Genomic DNA, 20,546 nt, shown 5'->3' with positions numbered 1-20,546 from the left:
CTGGGACTGCCTGAGCGTCTTCGAGAGCTTTGGGTCTGGGGCAGCCAGCGCGGGCGCGGTTGGAGGCTCACGGGTATCCCTGGAGGGCGGGAGCCCGGCGCTGCCAGCAGGTGGGGCCCGGGCGCCGAACTCCGCCCCCAGCGCGCTCCGCGCGTTCGGCGTTGGTCCGCGGCCGCCCAGCACCGGCCCCTCTCCCGTGCCGGAGCGCGATTGGTGGCAGTGCTTGTCGCTCGGAGGGGGCCGAGCCGCTCTGCTCCTCCGCTCTCCCTGCTGCTGCTGCGGCCTCAGCGGTCTTTCCAGGAGCGCTGGCGGGTCGGACCGCCTAGGCAACCGGCGGCTGGCGATGGGAAGCCGAGCGGCCGCGGATTCAGGTTGTGGCAAAGTTTCCCAGACACGCACATCCGAGTGCGCGGCTGCCGGCCGCCCGTGAGCGCTTCGAGGAGGGCTGGAAGATTCTTAATTTGGAAAAAAAAATCCACCTCATTTCCTTTGTCAATTTCTCTGTCCGAGCAACCAGCGGCGGGAGCTGCAAACTTGGGCACAGCGGCTCCACAGCCAGCGGACCGGGCTTTGGAGAACCTCGGGACTCAGATTGGGCGACTAGTGGCCGGGGCAGGCTAGTGAGTGTGAGCGCGGGGCAGTCGAGGGCGCGCTGTGAGGAGGGGCCCCCGGGAGCTCTATATGGAGGAGGGCGCCCAGAATGGTGTGCACCAGGAAGACCAAAACTTTGGTGTCAACTTGCGTGATCCTGAGCGGCATGACCAACATCATATGTCTGCTCTACGTGGGATGGGTCACCAACTACATCGCCAGCGTGTATGTGCGGGGGCAGGAGCCAGCGCCCGACAAGAAGCTGGAGGAAGACAAAGGGGACACCCTGAAGATTATTGAACGGCTGGACCACCTGGAGAATGTCATCAAGCAGCATATCCAAGGTATGGGCGCCTCGGGAAAGTTGGGCTGCCCACGAGGCCCGGGAGTGCCCAGCCCAGCGCAGGATGCGCTGGGGCTGGTGCGCTTCTATCCAGCGATTGCGGGGCTCTGAGGCCGCAAACGGTTGGGGGGCTTTTTACACGCTCTTTCCAGAGTGCGGGACCCTCATGTCTGCGGCTGTGCGCGCTTCTCTAGGGCACACGTGTGTGCTTTGGGCTACACGCGCGGATGTGTGCAGCTCGCTGGAGATGTGGGGGCGCGCTGCGCACGTGTCCAAATGTGCGTGTGACTCCCGGCTGGTTGCTCGTGGGCTTTCCGGATCGCACACAGGTCCGGCTCAGAGTGTGTGTACGTGTGTGTGGAAGAGAGCGCTCGCGGGTAATAAGCTCATTTGACCAGTGTAAGGGCGCAGGGTGAGTTGCCCACGCGGCCTCAGCCATTGGCATTTAGAACCCACAAGCTGCTGGACGCGCTGGAGCTAGGAAGATTGCATAGCCTCAGCGCCGACACAGCTGTGCAGGGTCCGTAGGGGGAAATACAGAGGGTTCTGTAGCTGGGCATGCTGCTTGAACCCCACCCCCACTACAGCCTGCGGCTCTGACTCTCCAGGAGCAGGTGTGGACGTGGATAAGACGCGTTGGAGCCTGGAGCTCTGTCCGTTGCGGTGGCACCTCCGCCCAGAACCTCGAGAACCCGCCTTGCGCTGCGCCTCCTGCGTGGGTCCGCTAGCAGCAGGGTGAAGGCCATTCCCTCCCCTAGCTCCACTCCCAGGCCCAGGGAGCGGCTGGGGCGGAGCAAACGGACCCGCGCAGGGTGGGTCTGGAGTCTGAGGCTGCGTTGCGCTCCAAGCCGGGGCTGGGGCCAAGGGGAGGGTGGTGTACAGGACACTCCATGGAGGCAACCTCGGTGCAGTGAGCTGTCAAAGGCAGGGGATAGAGAGCTCCAGGCTCCGCCAGCACCCGGGCGTGCACATACAGGCGTCGCTCACGTTCACACTTCTCTTTTCTTCTCCCTCTCTCCCTGCTTTCTACCAGGCGTGTGAGCTTCTTAAGGGCAGAGTCGAGTTCACCTGTAAACCTTTCAGGCCTGCCAGGCTTTTTGGTTCCAGCACTCTGCAGATCTTGGCAAATATAGGGTTGAATGCAAGTGCTCCTTTCTCCCCCCAGAAGCACTTTCTTTGTTTACACGTGGGAGTCTGGATCCAACTCTTGCACCTGCTGCCCCTGCCAGGATGGGGACAGCTTCCCTGTCCACATTTGGTGTGTTTCCCCATATGTCCAGAACGGTTTCTTCCCTAGGGGAGGTTCAGGTGGGTGCAGGAGAGGCTATATATCCATTGTGCTTCCTGACTGATGACTTCAGATCAAGTCCATGGCTCTGACACTCCCCCAGAAAAGGAGACTGTTGACAACTTCTCCTTCATGCCTTGGCCTCTCAACCTAGCACTGGGGTTGGCAGACCAATTTCTCTCTCTGATGGTGCCTGTTGCTGCTCTTTCTTACTTGTCCTTTTCCATCCTATGGGTCTGGATTGGCAATTCATCAGCAACAGAAGTACAGTGTTTGCCCCAGGGTGATTCAGAATGTTCCCAGAGAGACACAAGGCCATAGCTTACTTCGACATTTCTACTTTGCCTACAGATTTTGAGAGATTTTCATTCACAGATTCTGTGTGTGTGTATGTGTTCCTGGAAGATGATTCCCTTGTGCTTTGCAGTCTGGTCAGGGAGGAAGTGAGCCAGGTGCTACATTGGGAAGCAGTGTGGAGACACTGTTACCGCACTCTCTCATCACAGAGTGGGCCCCTGTCATGTGGAGTGTGGACCATTGCCACATGGATTACAAGGCTGTACCTGAAGAGGAGTGCGGTGTGGAAGTTGAAAGGAGCCTTTGTGATTTTTCTCCCCAGAAACCTTATTAACTATATACAGTGTTTGGAACTTCCAATTACGTATATACCTGAAAAAAATGAGAGGGATGGGAAACGAAGAGGGAGCAGAACCCTTAAACATGCGTTGGTGCAGTTCTCCTGTGCGTGTGCAACGCCTGTATTATGACTCCATTGGATAATCAGAAGTGATTAGATTCTCAGGACAGAAAGGCCAAAGCCACAACCCACATGGGAGACTTGGGGAAGACTGGACATGAGGCAGGTGGAGGACAGAGGTTACATGGTTGGCTGTGCCATGATGTTGTAATGATGAGTAGTGACAGCTGCCCCCCACCCCCCGTGGTGCCAGAGCCATCCCGGAGCTGGAATTTAGGGAATTTAAAGGGAAATGTAGGGGCTTACCTTATTTAGATAAGGGGCCTACAAGGTGTGGGGCTGGCCAAATGCAGCTCTCTGACGGCAGAGGGTGGGGAAGCACAGGATCAGACTCTTGAACTTGAAGATTTGTGTATTCCACTGTCAAGTTTCCTCTAATCAGTAGAGCCTTTTGAGCAATCTAGTGTACTCTGCTGAGCTGAGGGGGCATATGGGATAATAATAATAGCTAAACATTACATAGTGCCTGTTATGTGCCAGGCACTGTTCTGAGTGCTTTATATATACTGACTTATTTAATCCTCACACCCCTAGGAGGTAGGTAATATTAGCTCCGTTTTACAGATGGGGAGGTAATATGACCTGTCTAGGGCCACAGCACTGGTATGTGGTAGTGCAGGGATTTAAACCCAGCTAATGTGTCTTCATAGTTTGTGTTCTTAACCATAGCCTATACTGTCTCCTAAGAGGGCCAGTGGGTCCCAGGGAAACAGTGCTCCCTTGGAGTCACTTGATGGGGGGAGTGGATATCAAAGTAAGAGACCTCAAAGGGTGGCCCAGGGGTGATGGCATCATAGCCTTCCCACCTGGAGACTCTTCTGTAGATAAACTCAGGAATCTCTGGGTTGTGTTCTGTTTCATGCTGAGAGACAGAGGTTATATTCACTTACAAAGTGTTTGTGGAACAGCCAGGACGGTTCCTGCCTGGCACTCTACAGAGAGTAAGTGTAGGATGGATGTGTGGATGAATGAATGAGCACACAGTGCGGATGCCCAGTGTAACGTTTAGTCATTAATGAAAACATTTCCCTTCTCAAACCAATATGTTTTGCTTTGGAGCCCTGCTCCGGCTCCTCTTTGCTTTGGAAGGAAAGTTGTCCCGGAAGCTGCAAATGTCACAAAATGTTCTGCAGGATGTTCCATAGGACTTGCAATTAGAAGAGGCTTTGGAGCATCACCCGAGAGGTCTGTTCTAGTCATGCCTGAAAAGTTTATTTTCCTCTTGGGGGTTGCAGTGATATTTCATTTTAATTTGTTTTCTGATTGAATGATTTAATTAGATAGTGTTTGGGAATCTCTTGGGAATGTAAATTGCAGTTTTCAGATTTTTTTTTTCTTAACCAAATAGATGGTAAACGAGAGGGTGGATAGCTCCAGATTTTAAAATTAGCATCCTGGTGGCTTGAAAACACAAAGTCAGTATTAGAACAGGTTCGGTCTTAGGAGAAGAAAGATCAGGTCGCTTGGGTTGGTGTGGTGGATTGAGCAGAGGTGTGCTGAAGGAGGCCTAAGGGCTGGAGAATTTAGGAGGTGGAAATGTGGAATCCCTTCTTATTTTGGAGTCAGTAGAAACAGAAACAGCATTCTCCTTTTCTTGATTAATATCTTTCTGAGTCTGTAAAAGAATGTGCCAGTATTAAAGGAAATATATAAAAATGTATAGAAGTGCCTCGAATTCATTCTACCCTAACACAGCTGTTTTTGCATTTTATAATAACAATCCCTTTTAGCTTTGCCTGTCTGTCTCTCTATCTAAAAAGGAAGGTGTAGTTGTTTACATGTAATTTTTGATCCTGCTTTTTTCAATTTGCTTTTTGTTGAAAGCAGTTTTCTCACGTTTGCTACATAGTTTATTAATTAAGTCCTTATTTATTGGAGACCTCAATGTGTCAGGCACTGCGCTGGGGAGGGAACTTTGGGTGCAGAGGTGAATCAAAATACTTCCGGTCCCTGTTGTAGCGTACTTGTTTTAAAGGATGGTAGACACCTTCGTATTCCACAGTTAGGGTTTAAGTTAGTTGATTGAAAAATGGGTTAAAGAAGAGAATAAAATAAGACGTTACATGCATTAAATATTTTATTTTAATTTTATTCAAAATGTACAGTCATTTGCCAGCCTTTTGATGTAAAGCCAAGGCTTTGCCTTTGGGTTGGGTCTGTCGATTGGCTTTCTGATCATCTTCCTTCCGTAAACTACTCCCATCATGTGCTGTTTGTGAAGTCTGATTTCTCATTCTGTTTTCTTTAAAATTCATTGAGAACTTACAGATGCTTAGGAAGCAATCTCAGTGTAATAGCCTAAGTTTTTATGACTTTTTTCCCCTCTTCTGCAGTCATTTTGCTCACATGTAATTTGACTATTATTTAAGTGACTAGCTTTGTAAAGTTTTTTCAAAGCATTTAAATTAATTTTCTTACAAATAATAACTCTCATCTTTTTAGTAGTCGTATTCCATTGGTTCATATAATATGTAATTCCATTACACTGTTACAATGACATACCGAGAATATAAACACATTTGGGAACGAACCCACTGGACTGTTGGTAAGCATACAACTAACTCAGTTGCTAGCAGGAGATTTGAGTGAGCAGTAGGAGAGAGAAGCTGACACAGAGCGACAAAGGTACCTGGGGGTTTTTCTCACAGAGGGGATGGCGGCGTGGTTAATCTGGAGAGGTGATTCAGTAGTGTTTTTAAAGAGAACTTGTACTGCATTTTTAATGACTACATAATATTCCACGCTCATTGATTTAAGTGTGTCCCTGTTTTGGCACATTTGCTTTTCTATTATAATAAATGCAGAAATAAGCAGCTTTACCTCACTGTTTTCTTCATTTGAATTACTTTTAAGAATGTATTTGCAGAAGTGGGATTACTACTGACTCAGAGAATATGAACATTTTTATGAAAGATTGTTTTTCAAAAGGAAAGCTTTTCTAAACAGCCGCTAGCAATGTGTTATTGTACTGGTTTCATGGAGCCTGGCCAGCATTGAGTATTATCATTGTTCAACTTTCTCTGGGCAAATATAATTATTGTCAGATGTCCCATTCTTTTGATTTCTCCTCTGTTGATTACTATAGAACTTAATACCCTCCCCCCCATGTTTGATGTCATCGGCATTGGTGTCCTTTTGCCAGTTTTTCTCTTGGGCTATCAGTGTTTGTGATTTGTGAATTATATATTTATATTTTATTTACATATATCATAAATAAAGCCTGTATTCTACATCATATATGTAATTTTTGTGTTACATAGATGCCTTAGGGCGGTGGTTTTCAAACTCTGTCCCCAGGAGCCCCAAACTTCTAGAAGGTTTGATCTGTTGCTTGAGAAGTGGAAGGGGCAAGTGAGGTCTCCTGGACCTCTCCTGCACCCACCCTCTGCCCTCCTTGCAAGCGATGCAGCTTCTCTTTTATCTGTCTTGTGTTTGGTGTTCTGTAAAATATTTCATGTTTTAAAAGGCTCTGCTTTTTAAAAAAAAATGTTGAAAATCACTGTTTTGGGAAAAAAGGAAAGATCAGACTGTTACATTTTTGTGAGGGATAGCATAGAGATTTCAAGAGAGTAAACAAATATAAAAGGAAATTGAATTCCTGGGTGGTATTCTTATAACATCTCTTTGCCCTTCTGAATATTGTGATTAATAATGTATTACAATTACATAACTAATTTCTAAATCCATTATCTTACTACAGCGAGTCAAGCTCATCCCAACAATGGGAGAAGTGGATTATTAATTGCTTTTTGTTTCCTAAAAGTTTATTAGGCATGTTATGTGCATATTAATACATATCAGGTCAGTCACAACTGGTTGCTTACGGTGGTCACAAACCATATACGGTCCTTAAAAATCAGAATATGTCCGAGGTCTGGAGGTTGGGAGATATTTTTGCTCCCTAAAGCTTTTCGATGTCACCTAGAGCTGGCTGCTGTCCTCCTCGTCTGATCTCTGAGTTGGCAGGGATGTGAAGAAGAAGATATGACGTTTACCGACTGCTTCAGTTTATTTGAGGAAAGGGTGTCATTTGAACAGTAAGGGTATTTGTCCTTCAGAATGAACTGTGGCATGTGAAATTATATTAGTAACAGTGATTGATATTTTGGGAGAGTTCGATAGCAAGATGTAGAAATTGAGCCCAATTACCTTTATTAATAGCTCAGGACCACATCTTTATGGACTAGAAAAACCTTGCCAAACAATACAACTTTTACCCATGGCCAAAGAATTTTCATTTTTATCCAGAAGTGTGTAGGCTGTAAAATAAATGAGTTCCACATTCTTTCCCACTCACTTGACATAAATTGTTATTTGCCCTTGATGAGTAGGTTGATGGAGAATCTCAAGGAGAATTCCGAATGAAATGTCGGAGAGCCGCAGTCTGGGTTTCTGGTTTGCGAGGGCCTTGCAGGCCGGCATCAGCTGCTTGGGTTAGGCTGCTCTGTGTGTTTCCGAAGGTATCAATGGGGTTCAGAGCCAGCCTAACCAAGCAGTTACCAGAGCATCTCATCACCATCCTCTGGGATTGCGAACTTCACTTAACTGGAAAAGCGGAATGGGCTGTTGCCTTGATCTGGGGCTTGAGTGTCTCTTTAGGATTGTTATCCTTTTTCATTGCTTGGGTTCCATCCAGGAGTCTGGGACAGACAGGCCTCCCTGTGCAGAAGCATGTAGGACAGTGGCCCAACTATACGTGGGGTTGCACAGACGTGCTTTTGGGGAAACACTAAGCCAACTGTGAGTGATGAAGGCAGCCAGAGGTGAGTAAGGTGGGATTTGGCGGGGAATGGGGTTATACGTGAGGCTGGAGAGGCGGAAGTTCCTAAATGTTGGACGGGCGCTGTGGTGGGGAGCAAGGAACAGAGTGGGTTAGGTCTGCTGGTGGGCGATCCAAATCCAGTGAATGCTGGGCTGGCCTTGAATGTCTCAGGCTGGCGGTGCCACCTTGAGTTTGTCAGAGATTTGGTTCTTTCATGGCACCCACAATAGTCATCTCATCCAGTCTCACTTTGCCTTTGGGGTCAGAGTCAGCTCTGTTCTACAGTGCAGTGCTTGAGCACAGGAGTTCTTGATGGTTTTTCCTTACACACACACACACACACACACACACACACACACGCACACGCACGGCACACGCCCCAGGGCAGAGCCAGCATGATGCACGTCCCAGCACATTGCATTCGATTTCACTCCATTTCTTTTTCTCTCACTCCAGAAAACATACTAGTGTGCAAGAGATTGTGATAACCTTGACATCCCTTCAATTTATTAAACTTAATCATTCGTAAGCTTTGGTACTGAAATTATTATTAATAACAAATTACCGAACAGCAGTTCCAATATGCAGTATGAAGTGGCAGTGACTGGGAACAGCGACTGTTCTGGAATCTTGTGTGTGGGTCTGTGTACTCTTTATGGACCCAGCTGAGTGCAGCCAACTGGAACTTGAAGCAGGAGGATTCCAGATGATAGGAACACTAATGCTTTGGTAGTTTTTCTGGCTATGCGATGGATTGAAATATGTTGGTAGAACAGCTTATCTGAGTGGCTCTGCGGTTCTGAGATGTAGTTCTCTTTCAGCACCTGCATTCAATTTCAGTTTTGTGAAGGTTCGTTTTTTGGGAGGGGAAGCTGCCCTTAATGATGCTAGCTGAAATCCCTACGTGTCCAGCCCCAATGAGACAGTGACAGCTTCCTGTATGATACTGCTGCTAAAATGGCACTAACGCCAGCCAACGTGCTTGCGGGGCTGTTCTGGTAGCACTGTCCTTTAAGAGCTCACAAAAGTACAGTGTTGGGAAAGATCCAGGAAAGTGGCACCTGCAACCATCTCCTTGGGACGGATGAGAACAGTGGAAAATGATGCCCGAAGAAGAGGCTTGGGGCCGAGTCTTTGATATGAACGGGTTCATTCCACCCATGTCCAGAGTTGGCGACTGAGTGTGGTGCACCCAGTTTAAGACTGTTGGGTGCTCCATCTTAACAAGCTCTGGGGCCTTGTTTGGCTTCACCCGTCTGACTCGTCCATCCTTCTTGAGATCCCAGAGGAGCAGGAAGGTAATTCAGGGACCCGGGCAGGATAGGGTTTGAAACTTGGGTTAATAAATGTCATGCCAGTGGCATCTGGGGACCTAGGAGGACAGTACCAAAATTGCTTGAGCCAATGAATGTGAGAAAGGAAGCTAAGGAGAGACTTGAAGCTACAGAAATGACAAATGAGAATCCTAACCAAACACTTGATGTAGTTTAAGAGCAGCAGGTGTATAAAGAATTGAAGATTGATTGTATCAGGGAGACTGGAGGGAGAAGTGCTGTGTGTCAGGGACAGGGCTGGGTATTGTCCATGCACGATTGCTTTTTATAGAGTTTTAGAGGTGAGAACATGAACATGTAGAGACTTAGAGAGTTTGCCCGAGGTCCCAGAGCTGATAGGTGGTAGAGCCAAGAAGGGAAACTGTCTCCAACATCTATGCTCTTTACAGAATAGAAAAAAACATGCCAGTCTCACAGAGAGAGGGCCAGGAGATCATTGTATCAAAGACAGGGTTCCAGCCTGAGCTCAGAGGGCTCAGTCAGGTGGGAGACCGATGGGACAAGACGCCGGGTGGTTGGCTGGGTCTGTCCTTGTGTAAGCAAGAAACCTCAAGGTTGGGGTGCCAGCAGGGGAACCTGGCTCTGGAAGACAGTTAGGTGCCGCCATGAATGCTGTGGAGAGTCTTTTCCTTGGATCACTGTGGATCCACCTGGTTATTATGGAGCCCTCAGGAACTTGTCCTTGTAGGAAGAGAGGAATGTGCCTGCTGCAGGCGAAAGCTCATTCAGATTCCACATGTGGCTGTTGGCACCTGTGCCGTGCCAGGTGCTGAGCTGAGTGCTTTCCTCTGCACTGACGTAGTCATGTGTCTGCCAGCGTGACCAGCTTGTCCCCTTGACCAGGACTTCCCGTGTTTTAAAACAAAGTCCTGGGTCCAAGGAGGCCCGCAGCCCTGTGCAGCCCTGGATGGTCCGTCGTGCTTGTCTTCTCAGTGACTTTTGTTTGATGGTGATTCCTCGCATCAGGGCAAAATCGTCGTGCTGATTGCTCCACATCGGTGTTTTCTGCTTTCTGCTCTTGAGCACTGACTTTGTCAGAGAGTTATAAAGAGGACAGCGAGTGTCCCAGCAGCCCCTGTCCCCTCCCTCCTTCCCCGCAGCCCATACAAGGTGCCTCCTCCACCCTTTCTGATTCATTCTGCCTTGGCACTCTGTGTTTTAGCTGTCTGAGCCTCTCAGGATTTGGAAAGGAAAAAACAATTGCTGTAAATGAAAGCTCTAATAAAGTGGTTTGGGCACCAGGCATCAGCAGCTGTTTATTTGCCCAAAACAGTAGGAGTCCGTATTAATAACCTTGTGAGTTATATGCTGGGAGGTTAAAAGTAAGCAAAAATCTTACTCGCGACCCGCAAATGTGACTTTATTCCTTTATTGAACTAATTTCTCTTCCTGTGTATGCTGGTAACATTTTCTATTATCGATGTGGAAGATTCTTTTTGATCCTCTGTTATAGATTTATTTAGCTGTGCCTTAGTTAGGGTCCCAGAGCAGTTTTCTGGTTTTTCTTTATTGCAGTTATGATGCTTGGTGTTTATGTGGTCACTGCCTCAAAGGATCTTGACGAGTGGGACAGGCTTTGTCTGATTAATCATCATACTGTTTCCCTGACAGGCGAGAAGGAGCCATGGAGGGGTGGGAGGGGTGTGGGAGAAGCTTTAGGTCTGCTTCTCAGTTCACGGGTGTGGAGAGGGTCTTTTTACATTTTGGTTTCTTCCACTTCTAAATCTCAGTTTAATAGTAAACTTATCTTCTGATTTGCTTTATTTTCTAAAAGAATGTGTGGAGGAAAATGTAACACGCAGGAAATATGAAGCAGATTATAATTGGGTGAGGCTTTAAAGAATATTATTAGAATCTGGGGAGTTATGTTGGAAGGGAATCCAGTGGAAAGTGGATAGAAAAGACTTTTATCAATGATTCGAAAATTGGAAAAAAGAACCAGTGAGGAAGCATTGTAGATATACCAGGTCTGAATTTGTCTAGAAAAGACATGGGAAGGGGAAGAGAATTAGTATTTGTTGAGCACCTAGTATGTGCTAAATGCTTTACATGCGTTACACCATTTTAACCTCAAAAGCAACCCTTTGGGATGGTGTTGTTACCCCATTTTACAGATGAGGAAATCGAGGCCCAGCACCTGTCATTAATGTGTCCAAGGTTATACAGTTAGTAGGACAAAACCTCGTTAGCTCTATCAAGTTCCTTATTAAGGGGCTAGGGACCCTCTTGGTTTTTCTGCTTCATTGATACTGATCAAGAGAAAAAAAGGCTCATTCCTTTCTCTTAGCAACAAGTTTTCAGATGAGACTGGAAGAAAGATTCATGAAAGGAGCAAGGCCCTGAGATGGGTTACAAAGTGACTGTTTTGTCAGTCTCCTCCCCTGGAGACGCAGGAGGAGGAGTGTGCCCGGAGCAGCCCAGGACTGAGTGCTCTGGAAGGCTGAGAGTTTCCAGACGGGGCTCTTTGCAGCTGTCAGTGTCATTTTTTCCAGGAGAGGACTTGGTGTGAATAAGGCCATCTCCTCCATTCAGATCACAATTTTGTTGAGGGGGTCCTCAGGATGGGGTCAGGTCAGGGACCATAGAGGGGCAAGTGCACACACAGGAAACAGCAGATACGTCCAGGTCTGCCAGGAGCTTCCCATTTAATTGAGCAAGTGGATTGTTCATGGTGAGGTGTATCAAACAGTGGGCCCTTAGCTCTGTGGGCAGATGTGAGTGGAAGACTCCAGGTCTCACATTGTTTATTGGGCCCTGGGGGCCCATCGGATGGTTGGGAGAAACTGCAGACCTGCTTCCCAGTTCCTGTTCTCTATTTTGGCTGAGCGTTTGATAGTGGCCTGGGATGTACCTGCCTTCTGTTAGTCACATGCCCAGATTCTTCCCTTCTTTCCTCTAACCAGTATTTATTGAGCGCCTAGGAAGTGCTGGGAATAGATCAATGGAACAAACACAAAAATATGAAGGGGTTGCAAGTACGTGAGGTGGTCAGCAGCTCAACTCTAAGCAAAGACTTCAAGAAAGTTAGGTGTGACTTCTGTGTAGGGGAAGCGAGTTCCAGGGGGAGGGGCAGCCAGTGCGAAGACCCTAAGGCTGGGGATGCCTGGGGTGTCTGAGGAACAGTGGGCTCGCTGGCCAGCGCAGAGTGCTTGGGAAAGGAAGGGCTGCTGGTGGGGAGGGGCAGAGGGAAAGGCCAGAGAGGGGCCATTTGGGGAGCGGGTTGTGCAGGCCTTGGAGGCCACTATGTGATGGATGCTCTGGGAGGAATGGGGAGCGGCTGGAAGGGGTGAGCCGAGCAGCCCAGCTTTTAAATGCTTCAATCAAGGCTGTTCTGTGGCTGATTCCTAAGCCAGGTGTGGCAGGAGATTACAAAATACATGGGACACTGGTCCTTTTCTTTAAAGAGCTCACAATCATGCTGGGAAGACAACACAAGAAACAGTTCGGGATCGTTTGCAAGCTAATGTAACGTGGGTCAAAACTGAGTTCTAGAAGAGGGCATCAGAACAGACTTCTGGAAGGATCTTCCGGAAGGATCTGGACTTTATGACACATCTTTGAAGAATGAGGAGGATTTAAAGGTGTGGAGTCGGGAAGATTAGCAGAGGATAAGTTCAGATATTAAGTAAAACCAACAGTTCCCTTGAAGAGGGAAACCGAGTCTCTCCTGTAGTCTGCAGGCAGACAGCTATGCGAATCAGCACTGCCGTTCACACGCGGGGTGACCTCGGGCAAGTCTCTTCACTTACCAGTGCCTCGGTTTCTCTAACTATAGAAATGAGGACAAGTGCTCCTTAAACGCTGCGGGATCGTTGTGCTGACTAAATGAGGTGCCCAGGAAAGCACCCGCACTCTGTGTGTTATGTGGCAGGCGTGTGGGGCACGTTCCTTTCTTCAATCTTTCTCTCTTCCCCTTTTGCCTTTATTCCTACTATCTTTCCTTCTTGAAGCTCACATAGAAAACATGGTCAGGAACATATTTTCTGGGTGTAACACCTAGAATATCAGATTTGAAGCCCATTTCAGTGCAGTTAGACACGACGTGTGTACTCGGATTTCCACCTATGAAATGGTCATAGGTCTGATTCGAGGGGAACGCAAACTAAAGCTGATTTCAGTTGCTTAGCCAAGAAGTGTGTACGTTTGACCTGAATACACCTCTGAAATTCTAAGCCTGCCAGCCTAGGGGCCTGACCCTGTTTGCAGAGAAATATTTGTAAGACCCACTTGGCGCTGTAGTGGGCAGCAGACATGTCAGGAATGTGCTGTGTTTGTCACAACCTTGGCTGGTGGGAGAGTTATGCCAGGTGTCTGTCCACTTACCTGGCCAGAGCGTCTCATTTTCCCAAATCCTTGATGTGGGGAGAGTCTCCTTGAGGGAGACTTGTGTTTCCCTCCATCTCGACCTCCCAGCAGAATTGGAGCTGCATCAGCCTGTCTTCCTGCCAGGGTGAATTTGATTTAACTCAAAGCCAGGTGACTTACAATTTCAGTTGCAGGCAGGAAGGTGTGATTTAAGACAATTGTCAGGAAGATTCAATTTAATTTTTTCTTCCTCCTCTACAAAATGTGCATTTTGTTGCGTGATATAATTTTAATATACATTCTTTACAACTCAGAGATGGATGTAGTTTCACATTGGGAAGGTAAACTCCACTTATTTTTTTTATTTATTTTTTTTTTTAGTTATTTACCTATTTAAAGTCCATTTGAAAGGGATTCCTTTCTAGTGACAGCAGAAAACTGAAGGATGGGTTTTGCTTTTTCACTGGAGATTACTGTAGTAAATCATCACGAAACTTCCTGAGCAATAAACCATTTCTTGATTAGTGGGGGTTATTTTGGTCTCTTACTGGTAGGGAGATAATTGCCTTAACAAAACAATAAAAATAATTATTTTATTTACCTACAACTGTACAGTTGTGAATTTTGAATGTTTTCAATAACAGCTAATTGTTTTTAGCAAAACAGGCATGAGTATTTTTGACTTTGAAATTACTTTAAAGTATAGAAAGTATGCATTGATTTTTGTAAATCGAAAATTAAGTGTCTTCTTTCACCCTGGTCCGTATTAAAAATTTACAGCATTATGTTGTGCAGCTCAGTGCAATCCCTTCCCGCTTTTCTCACCTGTTAGCAGGGAGGGGTGATCTTTCTCAAGGCGTGCTGCTCCAGTGTGAAGGATCTCTGCGTAGAATCAGAGCACCCTGGAGCCAGAAGTAACACCAGCAGCCTTAGCCTCTGACTGTTTGCTGAGGGATCCAAGGCCCAGCACAACTTGGTGACTGTCCTGAGGGTCCTCCCCTGGGCTCTGGAGACTCTGGGATGGGGACTAGATGTCCTGAATCAAATCTAGAAAGTTCCCTTCTACATCCACTTACTTCCCTCAACCTCAGAAGAAACTCCGCAGCGGGAAGGTACATCCTTAGTAGTATGTTCCTAGGTGAAGGCAGAGCTTAAGGGATAAGGAATGGGCAGATTTCCTCAGAGGGGGTCCCAGGGATGAGGCTAGAGGGGCCCCGGGTTCCCTCTCCCCGCCTGTCTGTGTCCCTGCGGCCTGCATCCTGCTGATGGGAATCACCTTCAGGCTTGGGGACGTAACACTGCTGGGCAGGACCTGACTGGGATCCAAGATCCAAGCCTGCACGGGCGCTCCCAGCTTTCCACATCCCGCGGTGGTGCAGATGGGGGAGGAGCAGCGATTTTATATCAAGAAGAGAGAAAATTGACATTTATCAGACACCAACTAGGTGTTTGGCACTGTTTAATCCACTGCATGTTGTTTAATCCTTAAAGTAAGCCCGTGAGATCATTAGCCCTATTTTACAGATGAGAAAGTTGTACTGTAACTAATAATCTGCTTTTCCATCACACTGTGGGTTCCTTGAGGGTGGAGACAGGGTCTTGTTTTTTCTGTTTTCCAGTTTCACACAGCGGCAGGCATGTTAACGGGCTAAGTAGGAATTCGGTGAGTGACTGAATGAATAAATAACAGGACTCCCCAAAACCACTTAGCAAGAGGGGTCATACCCAGGTCTCTGGCTTCGAAGCTGCCTAGAAGGGAGGACAGGGGACTGAAGAGCTGGTGCACGTCCCTCCAGGCTTGGGGATGGCGTGCGGAGTGGGTCTCATGCTGTGTCCTCCTGGGTCAAGGACAGAAAACACATAGTTTTCCTAGCACCTCACAGCTTACACGGCTTTTCAAAGTTTAATCACAGAAAGCTGCAGCGTACTGGGGTGTGTATGTGTGTGTAAAATGTGCTTTCCCTCACTGAGATCCCCCAGGAATCAGCTGGTGAGAGAAACCTAAGTCTTCAGGGGACCCTCAATGTCTTTATTTTAATAAAGCTGTCACTTGTGGTCACTTTCAAATGAAAGCAATCTTGTGGGTACAGAAGGGGAAAAATAAACATGCATCAAAAGCAGAAAATAGTGCCAGAAAAGATGCAGCTGAACAGGGAGGTTCTGCTTCTAAAGGACAGACAGAGTTGAAGTTATTTAAATGGATACCTGGAGAGTCAATAGGAAGGAGAAAGCATAATTTAATTTCCAAGAAAAAGAGTAATGAATTCCTCAAGGCTCCTGGGACTCAGGGAAAGCTGTCCTTTGGCTTCCCAGCGGAAGTGGCAGTGACTTGGCATCCTGTCCCCTGAGGCCTGTGAGATCCTCAGAATGGATTCCACCATCTCAAGGTGTCTTCAGGGTGGCCGTGGTGAGTTGGGACTGGCTCTTTCACCCTCAGGAGAGAGGCAGGAACTGTCTGCAGGGAGGAGGAAGCACTCCCAGGGCGACTCTGGAGTCGGGGAGGGTTTCCCTTCCTCCTCGGTCGAAATTCCTTGGGCACCACAGGCAGGAGGTGGGCATAGGAACAAGTTTCTTCTCTGACTGCCCATCAGGACAGCGCAGCCTCCCAGCGGGAGCCACAGATGACTATGATTTTTCTTTTCCTATTATTCCCTGATATTTTCAGTTTGAAAAGAGTCACTTAAGCAGTAGGGGGCAAGAGGGCATAGCAGACATAGGGGGAAAATTGAAAATGTCATTTAAAAATGACGATTCCATTTTTTTTTTTACCTCAGCAGACAGATGGCTGCCTCACCTTTTGCCCATGGCCGGGAGGCAATAGCCTGATGGGTCAGTGAGGACAGCAGTGATTTTATTTTTCTTTTCATTTCAAACAGATCGTGTAGCCCTTGGGGTGTGGGGACTCGTGGAATGAAACTCTGGGCTGGGAAACTAATTATGCCTCCCTGCATGGTTGAGCTAGTTAATACCAAACTGTCATTGAGGCTGATTCTTCCCTGGGGCAGAAGAGCTTCCCAAATTCCTTTTCTCTTTCTCTTTGCCTGGGGAGAGGAGGCCTTTGGGGTTTTGCCAGTTTGAGAAAACAGGAGCAAAATCCAGGAAGCTTCTTGAAGCTCTGAAATGGTGCTCTGGGTTTTGGTTCCAAACATGACCTTCTGATACCCAGCAGCCCTGTCTCCTCCAGCTCAGATGGCGTGTTGAGGTTTGGAGTCAGATAAACTCGGCCGAATTTTGGTGCTGCCACTCACGGGTGTGATGTTGCCAGAGGACTGGAAACAGACTGCTGGTCCCCTCCCGCCACCCCTCCCCAGCAGTGTGGGCTCAGCAGTGTGTCACTGGGGTGGGAAGCCTGCCTCGCTTTACTGATCCAGCTGCACAGAGTGCTTAGCTTGGTGTCACCAGTGGAGGCCACATATGAGAATGGATAATCGAATTCAGTAATGCTTTAACATGGACTTTTAACTTACGAAACTAATACATGTCTTTGAAAAATGGTGTACACAAATATGAGTAAGACAGATTTCTGTAATCTATAGATAGTAAAGTTGTTACGCTTTGCAATAACTCTGACTCCAGTGCTTTCTGTCCCCCAATCTGGAGGCCTGTGGCCTCCAGTCCATGCAGTCCTTAGCTAGCGAAGCAACTCAGAAAGCATCGGGTCTAATAAAATCTGTGGGTCTTTTTAAGGACAGAAAAAGGGTTTTAACTATTGGGGGAAGCACTTAAAATTATCGTCTTTGTGACAACTGAAGATCATGAAGCTTGTGTACAATCCCAAGCAGTTGGGCAGATGCAGATTTCCAGGGTGGTGTGTGACCCTGATGATGGCTGAGGGCACTGGGGCTGTCTGTCATTTCCAAAACAGATTTCCCTGGTGACTTCAGAGTCTGATGTTAGGGAAATTTGGGAATGAAGTCTCATAGACGGTCCTACCTTTGCCAGACCACATTTTCTTTGCCTGTATCTATATACCTAGACTTTAGCCGGGAACTTTCCAAGTGGCTTGAGAGAGAAAACTCCCTAGATTTTGAATGCTGAGGTGGTGCCTGATTCAGAGTCGAAGCCAAGTGGCTTGCCAGCCTTGGAGGATGGTATTATGTGGCAAGGCTTAGTCTTTGCTGTTGGATGTTTTTTGTTTACAGCCCAATTCTCTCCATGTTGAATTCCCATTAGAATTAATTGATTGTCTTTGGAGAATCACCAAACACAAACTGAGATGGTTGATGGAAAGACACAGCTTAGAAGTGTCCCTTTTAAAGGAGACTTTGTATCAGCCAGGAATTTCTTTTAAGTTTTCAGGATAACCAGTTTTAGCGACTATATGATGAGGTATGATAAAAAACTATGGTGAATGTTTAAATAAAAAATGTATTACAGTAAAAGACGCATTGCCATTAATCCCCCTCAAAATACCCCTCCCTAGCTTCAAACACATTTATCCCATCTTTCTTGCCACTTGCTGAAGCAGTTCTGGAAGTCCTCTTTCCTGAGTGTCTTTAGTTGCACTGTCGTGGCTGCGTCGATGTCCTGAATTGATTAAAAATGTTTCTTTCACGGTCATTTTGACCTTGGGGAAGAGCCCAGAGGTCGCACGGGCCCAGATCATGGTCACTGCAGCATCACCATAAACTGATTTTAACATTCTGTGTGTTTCTTTAGCACCTTTTTGCAGTTTGAAACAACATTTCATGCATTGTTCACGATCAATGATTTTCGACACTTCATTTTATTTTACTTTTTTTTTTCTAAGGAGGGCGCAGCTCACAGTGGCCCATGCAGGGATCGAACTGGCAACCTTGGTGTTATTAGCACCACACTCTAACCCACTGAGCTAACCGGCCACCCCACAACACACTTTAAAACACACCTTCTCTCAACCGTAGTTCACACCCAACTGATGGCACCAAACAAGTTGAAACTTTGTCACTAACTCGTACTAAGCTTTGATGCGCTGCTTCCAGTATTGCAGAGCCCTGCCTTTCCATTGGATGGCATTCGGCAGCAGCATTCACCGTATTTTTTAATCATATCTTGTATATCCCCGGGTTTTCTGGGACAATTTCAAATATTCTGACCTGTTCGCCCCAGAAATCATCTAAACGAATCGTAAATTCTAGTATTGCCAAAGGTGACTGCTCATATTGACTCCCGTACCTGGAAGCAGGGCCAAACCCTGCCAGACCACATGCCCCTTATTTTTAATTTAGAAAATATTGCCACAGTGAAGTCAGCAGAGCACTGGTAAATACAGCAACTGTTCCCTAAATGATTCCTTTTTAGGTGCAAGTCACATGGGGTTAGGAGAAGCATTTTAGGAATGGCGCTGTCGGAGCTCTGTGAATCTTGTCCTCAGTAAAACAAACATAACTTGTGAAAATTATTTCAAAAACCCAACCATTTAAAGTCTCTGGAAGTTCTTCTAAAGGCATACATGAAATGGAGAAACACTTATTCAAGAAAATCTAAATCTCAGTAAGAACAGCAACAATCTGGCTTTTGAGCCACAACCTGCTCCCTTCCCAAATCCCACCTCATAGAGATAGAAGCTCTTCTCTGGGCAGATACAGCCAAGACCAGGCTCCCTCTTTCTCTTAGCTCCTACTCGAGGGCTACAGTTTCTCCTCAGGAGGGGCAGGCCACTACATTGCTCAGCTCTCCCAGCTCTTTGTTGCAGGAACTTGATTCTATGCAAGCATGGCCAAAACATTTGGGGCTGCTTTCTGCTACCCAGCCCCCTTTGTAGGGTGAAAGCTCTACCTCAGGCCAACAATACTGGACCCTAATCTCCCTCACCCCAGCTCACATTTAGGGTAAAGTTTCCAGGCCAGGAGAGGCCATCCAAGAAGACCAGTGGCTACCATCCCCACCCAGCACCCAACTCATAGAGCAGAGATGTCACTCTGAGAGAAGCAGGCAGCTGTTCCTACCCAGAGCTCCAGAGCGTTGGTACAGACATTCCGCCCAGGCAGGAGGCAGGTTATAAGAACACAAGAGTTCTGTAGTTCTCCCTAAGGGGACTGACTTTATTTGCAACAAAGTGTGAGAAACCTCAAGCAATTGGTGAGCATTTAAGGGGAGGCTGTCAGCTCCATAAAAGCAATAAGAGATACAATAAGCCAGCTAGACTACCATGTTTCCCTGAAAATAAGACTTAGCTGGACAATCAGCTCTAATACATCTTTTGGAGCAAAAATTAATATAAGACCTGGACTTATTTTACTATAATATAAGACTGGGTCTTCTATAGTATAATCATAAGACTGGGTCTCATATTAATTTTTTGCTCCAAAAGATGCATTAGAGCTGATTGTCTGGTTAGGTCTTATTTTCGGGGGAAAAGGGTGTATAGAAGTTTAACACAGAGAACTAAAGAAAGACACCTGAGAAGAACCCTCTTGGTGTCAGAGTATGCCTCACAGTCTGGCCTCAAAGACAACCCCTACAAAGAAGTGGGAATTTAAGTAGATCAGGCTGTGGAGCAAAGTATGCCTCCAGGCACTGTTTAAAACAATGGTGCAGTCAGGTAGCAATTAGTGGAGGTTAACAGCTGAGTGTGATACCCATAGGACAGTGCAGTCAGAAGCTTAATGGAGATAAGTGAAAGAGACAGTCAGCAAACAAACAAACAACACTGTGATCCCTGGGGCCTGGATAGGGGGAGTGAGGGACATTGTATACAAGACCAATGCAGCACCCTCCAAGAACTGACTTCAGAGACAGCCCACTGGGGCCTGGGGAGGTGGGGTGTGTGTGGAGATTTGACTAAGTATATTCAAGTCACTAAACAAATACATAAACAAGCAACAAGTCCTGAGTGGGGAAGGGTGTGATTATATCCAGAGTGGGTAAAATATATATAAAATGTCTGATTTTTCAACAAACGTTTAAGAGACATCAAAGACAGAGGAACATAAAGAGGCAAAAAGCAGATAACAGAAATTGTCTTTGAGGGGACTTTGATGTTGGACTTACCAGATACAGACTTCAAAAGTAGTTATTATAAATTTGTTCAAAGAACTAAAGAAAACTTTATTGAAAGAATTAGAGGAAAGTATGATTCTTATCATTGACATTGACAATGTATTATCAATAGGGAATATCAATAAAGAGAAATAAAAAAAAGAACAATGTGCAAATTTTGGACTTGGAAAGTATAAAAAATGAAA

The 20,546-nt window shown here is 46.6% G+C and overlaps 1 protein-coding gene across 1 annotated transcript in view; it reads left to right on the top strand.

Moving 5' to 3' along the window:
* Window positions 1-210: 210 nt before the first annotated feature.
* The window catches only part of GALNT18 (polypeptide N-acetylgalactosaminyltransferase 18), a 310,766-nt gene continuing 290,430 nt past the window's right edge, over window positions 211-20,546 (top strand). The window contains exon 1 of the mRNA XM_019729256.2: window positions 211-935. Coding sequence (XP_019584815.2) covers window positions 701-935 — 235 coding nt within the window. The 5' untranslated portion in view covers window positions 211-700. The remainder of the gene's footprint in view (window positions 936-20,546) is intronic.

This window comes from Rhinolophus sinicus, linkage group LG06 (assembly GCF_036562045.2).
Source record: "Rhinolophus sinicus isolate RSC01 linkage group LG06, ASM3656204v1, whole genome shotgun sequence".
Classification (NCBI taxonomy): domain Eukaryota; kingdom Metazoa; phylum Chordata; class Mammalia; order Chiroptera; family Rhinolophidae; genus Rhinolophus; species Rhinolophus sinicus.
This window is presented reverse-complemented; position numbering and strand designations above follow the sequence as displayed.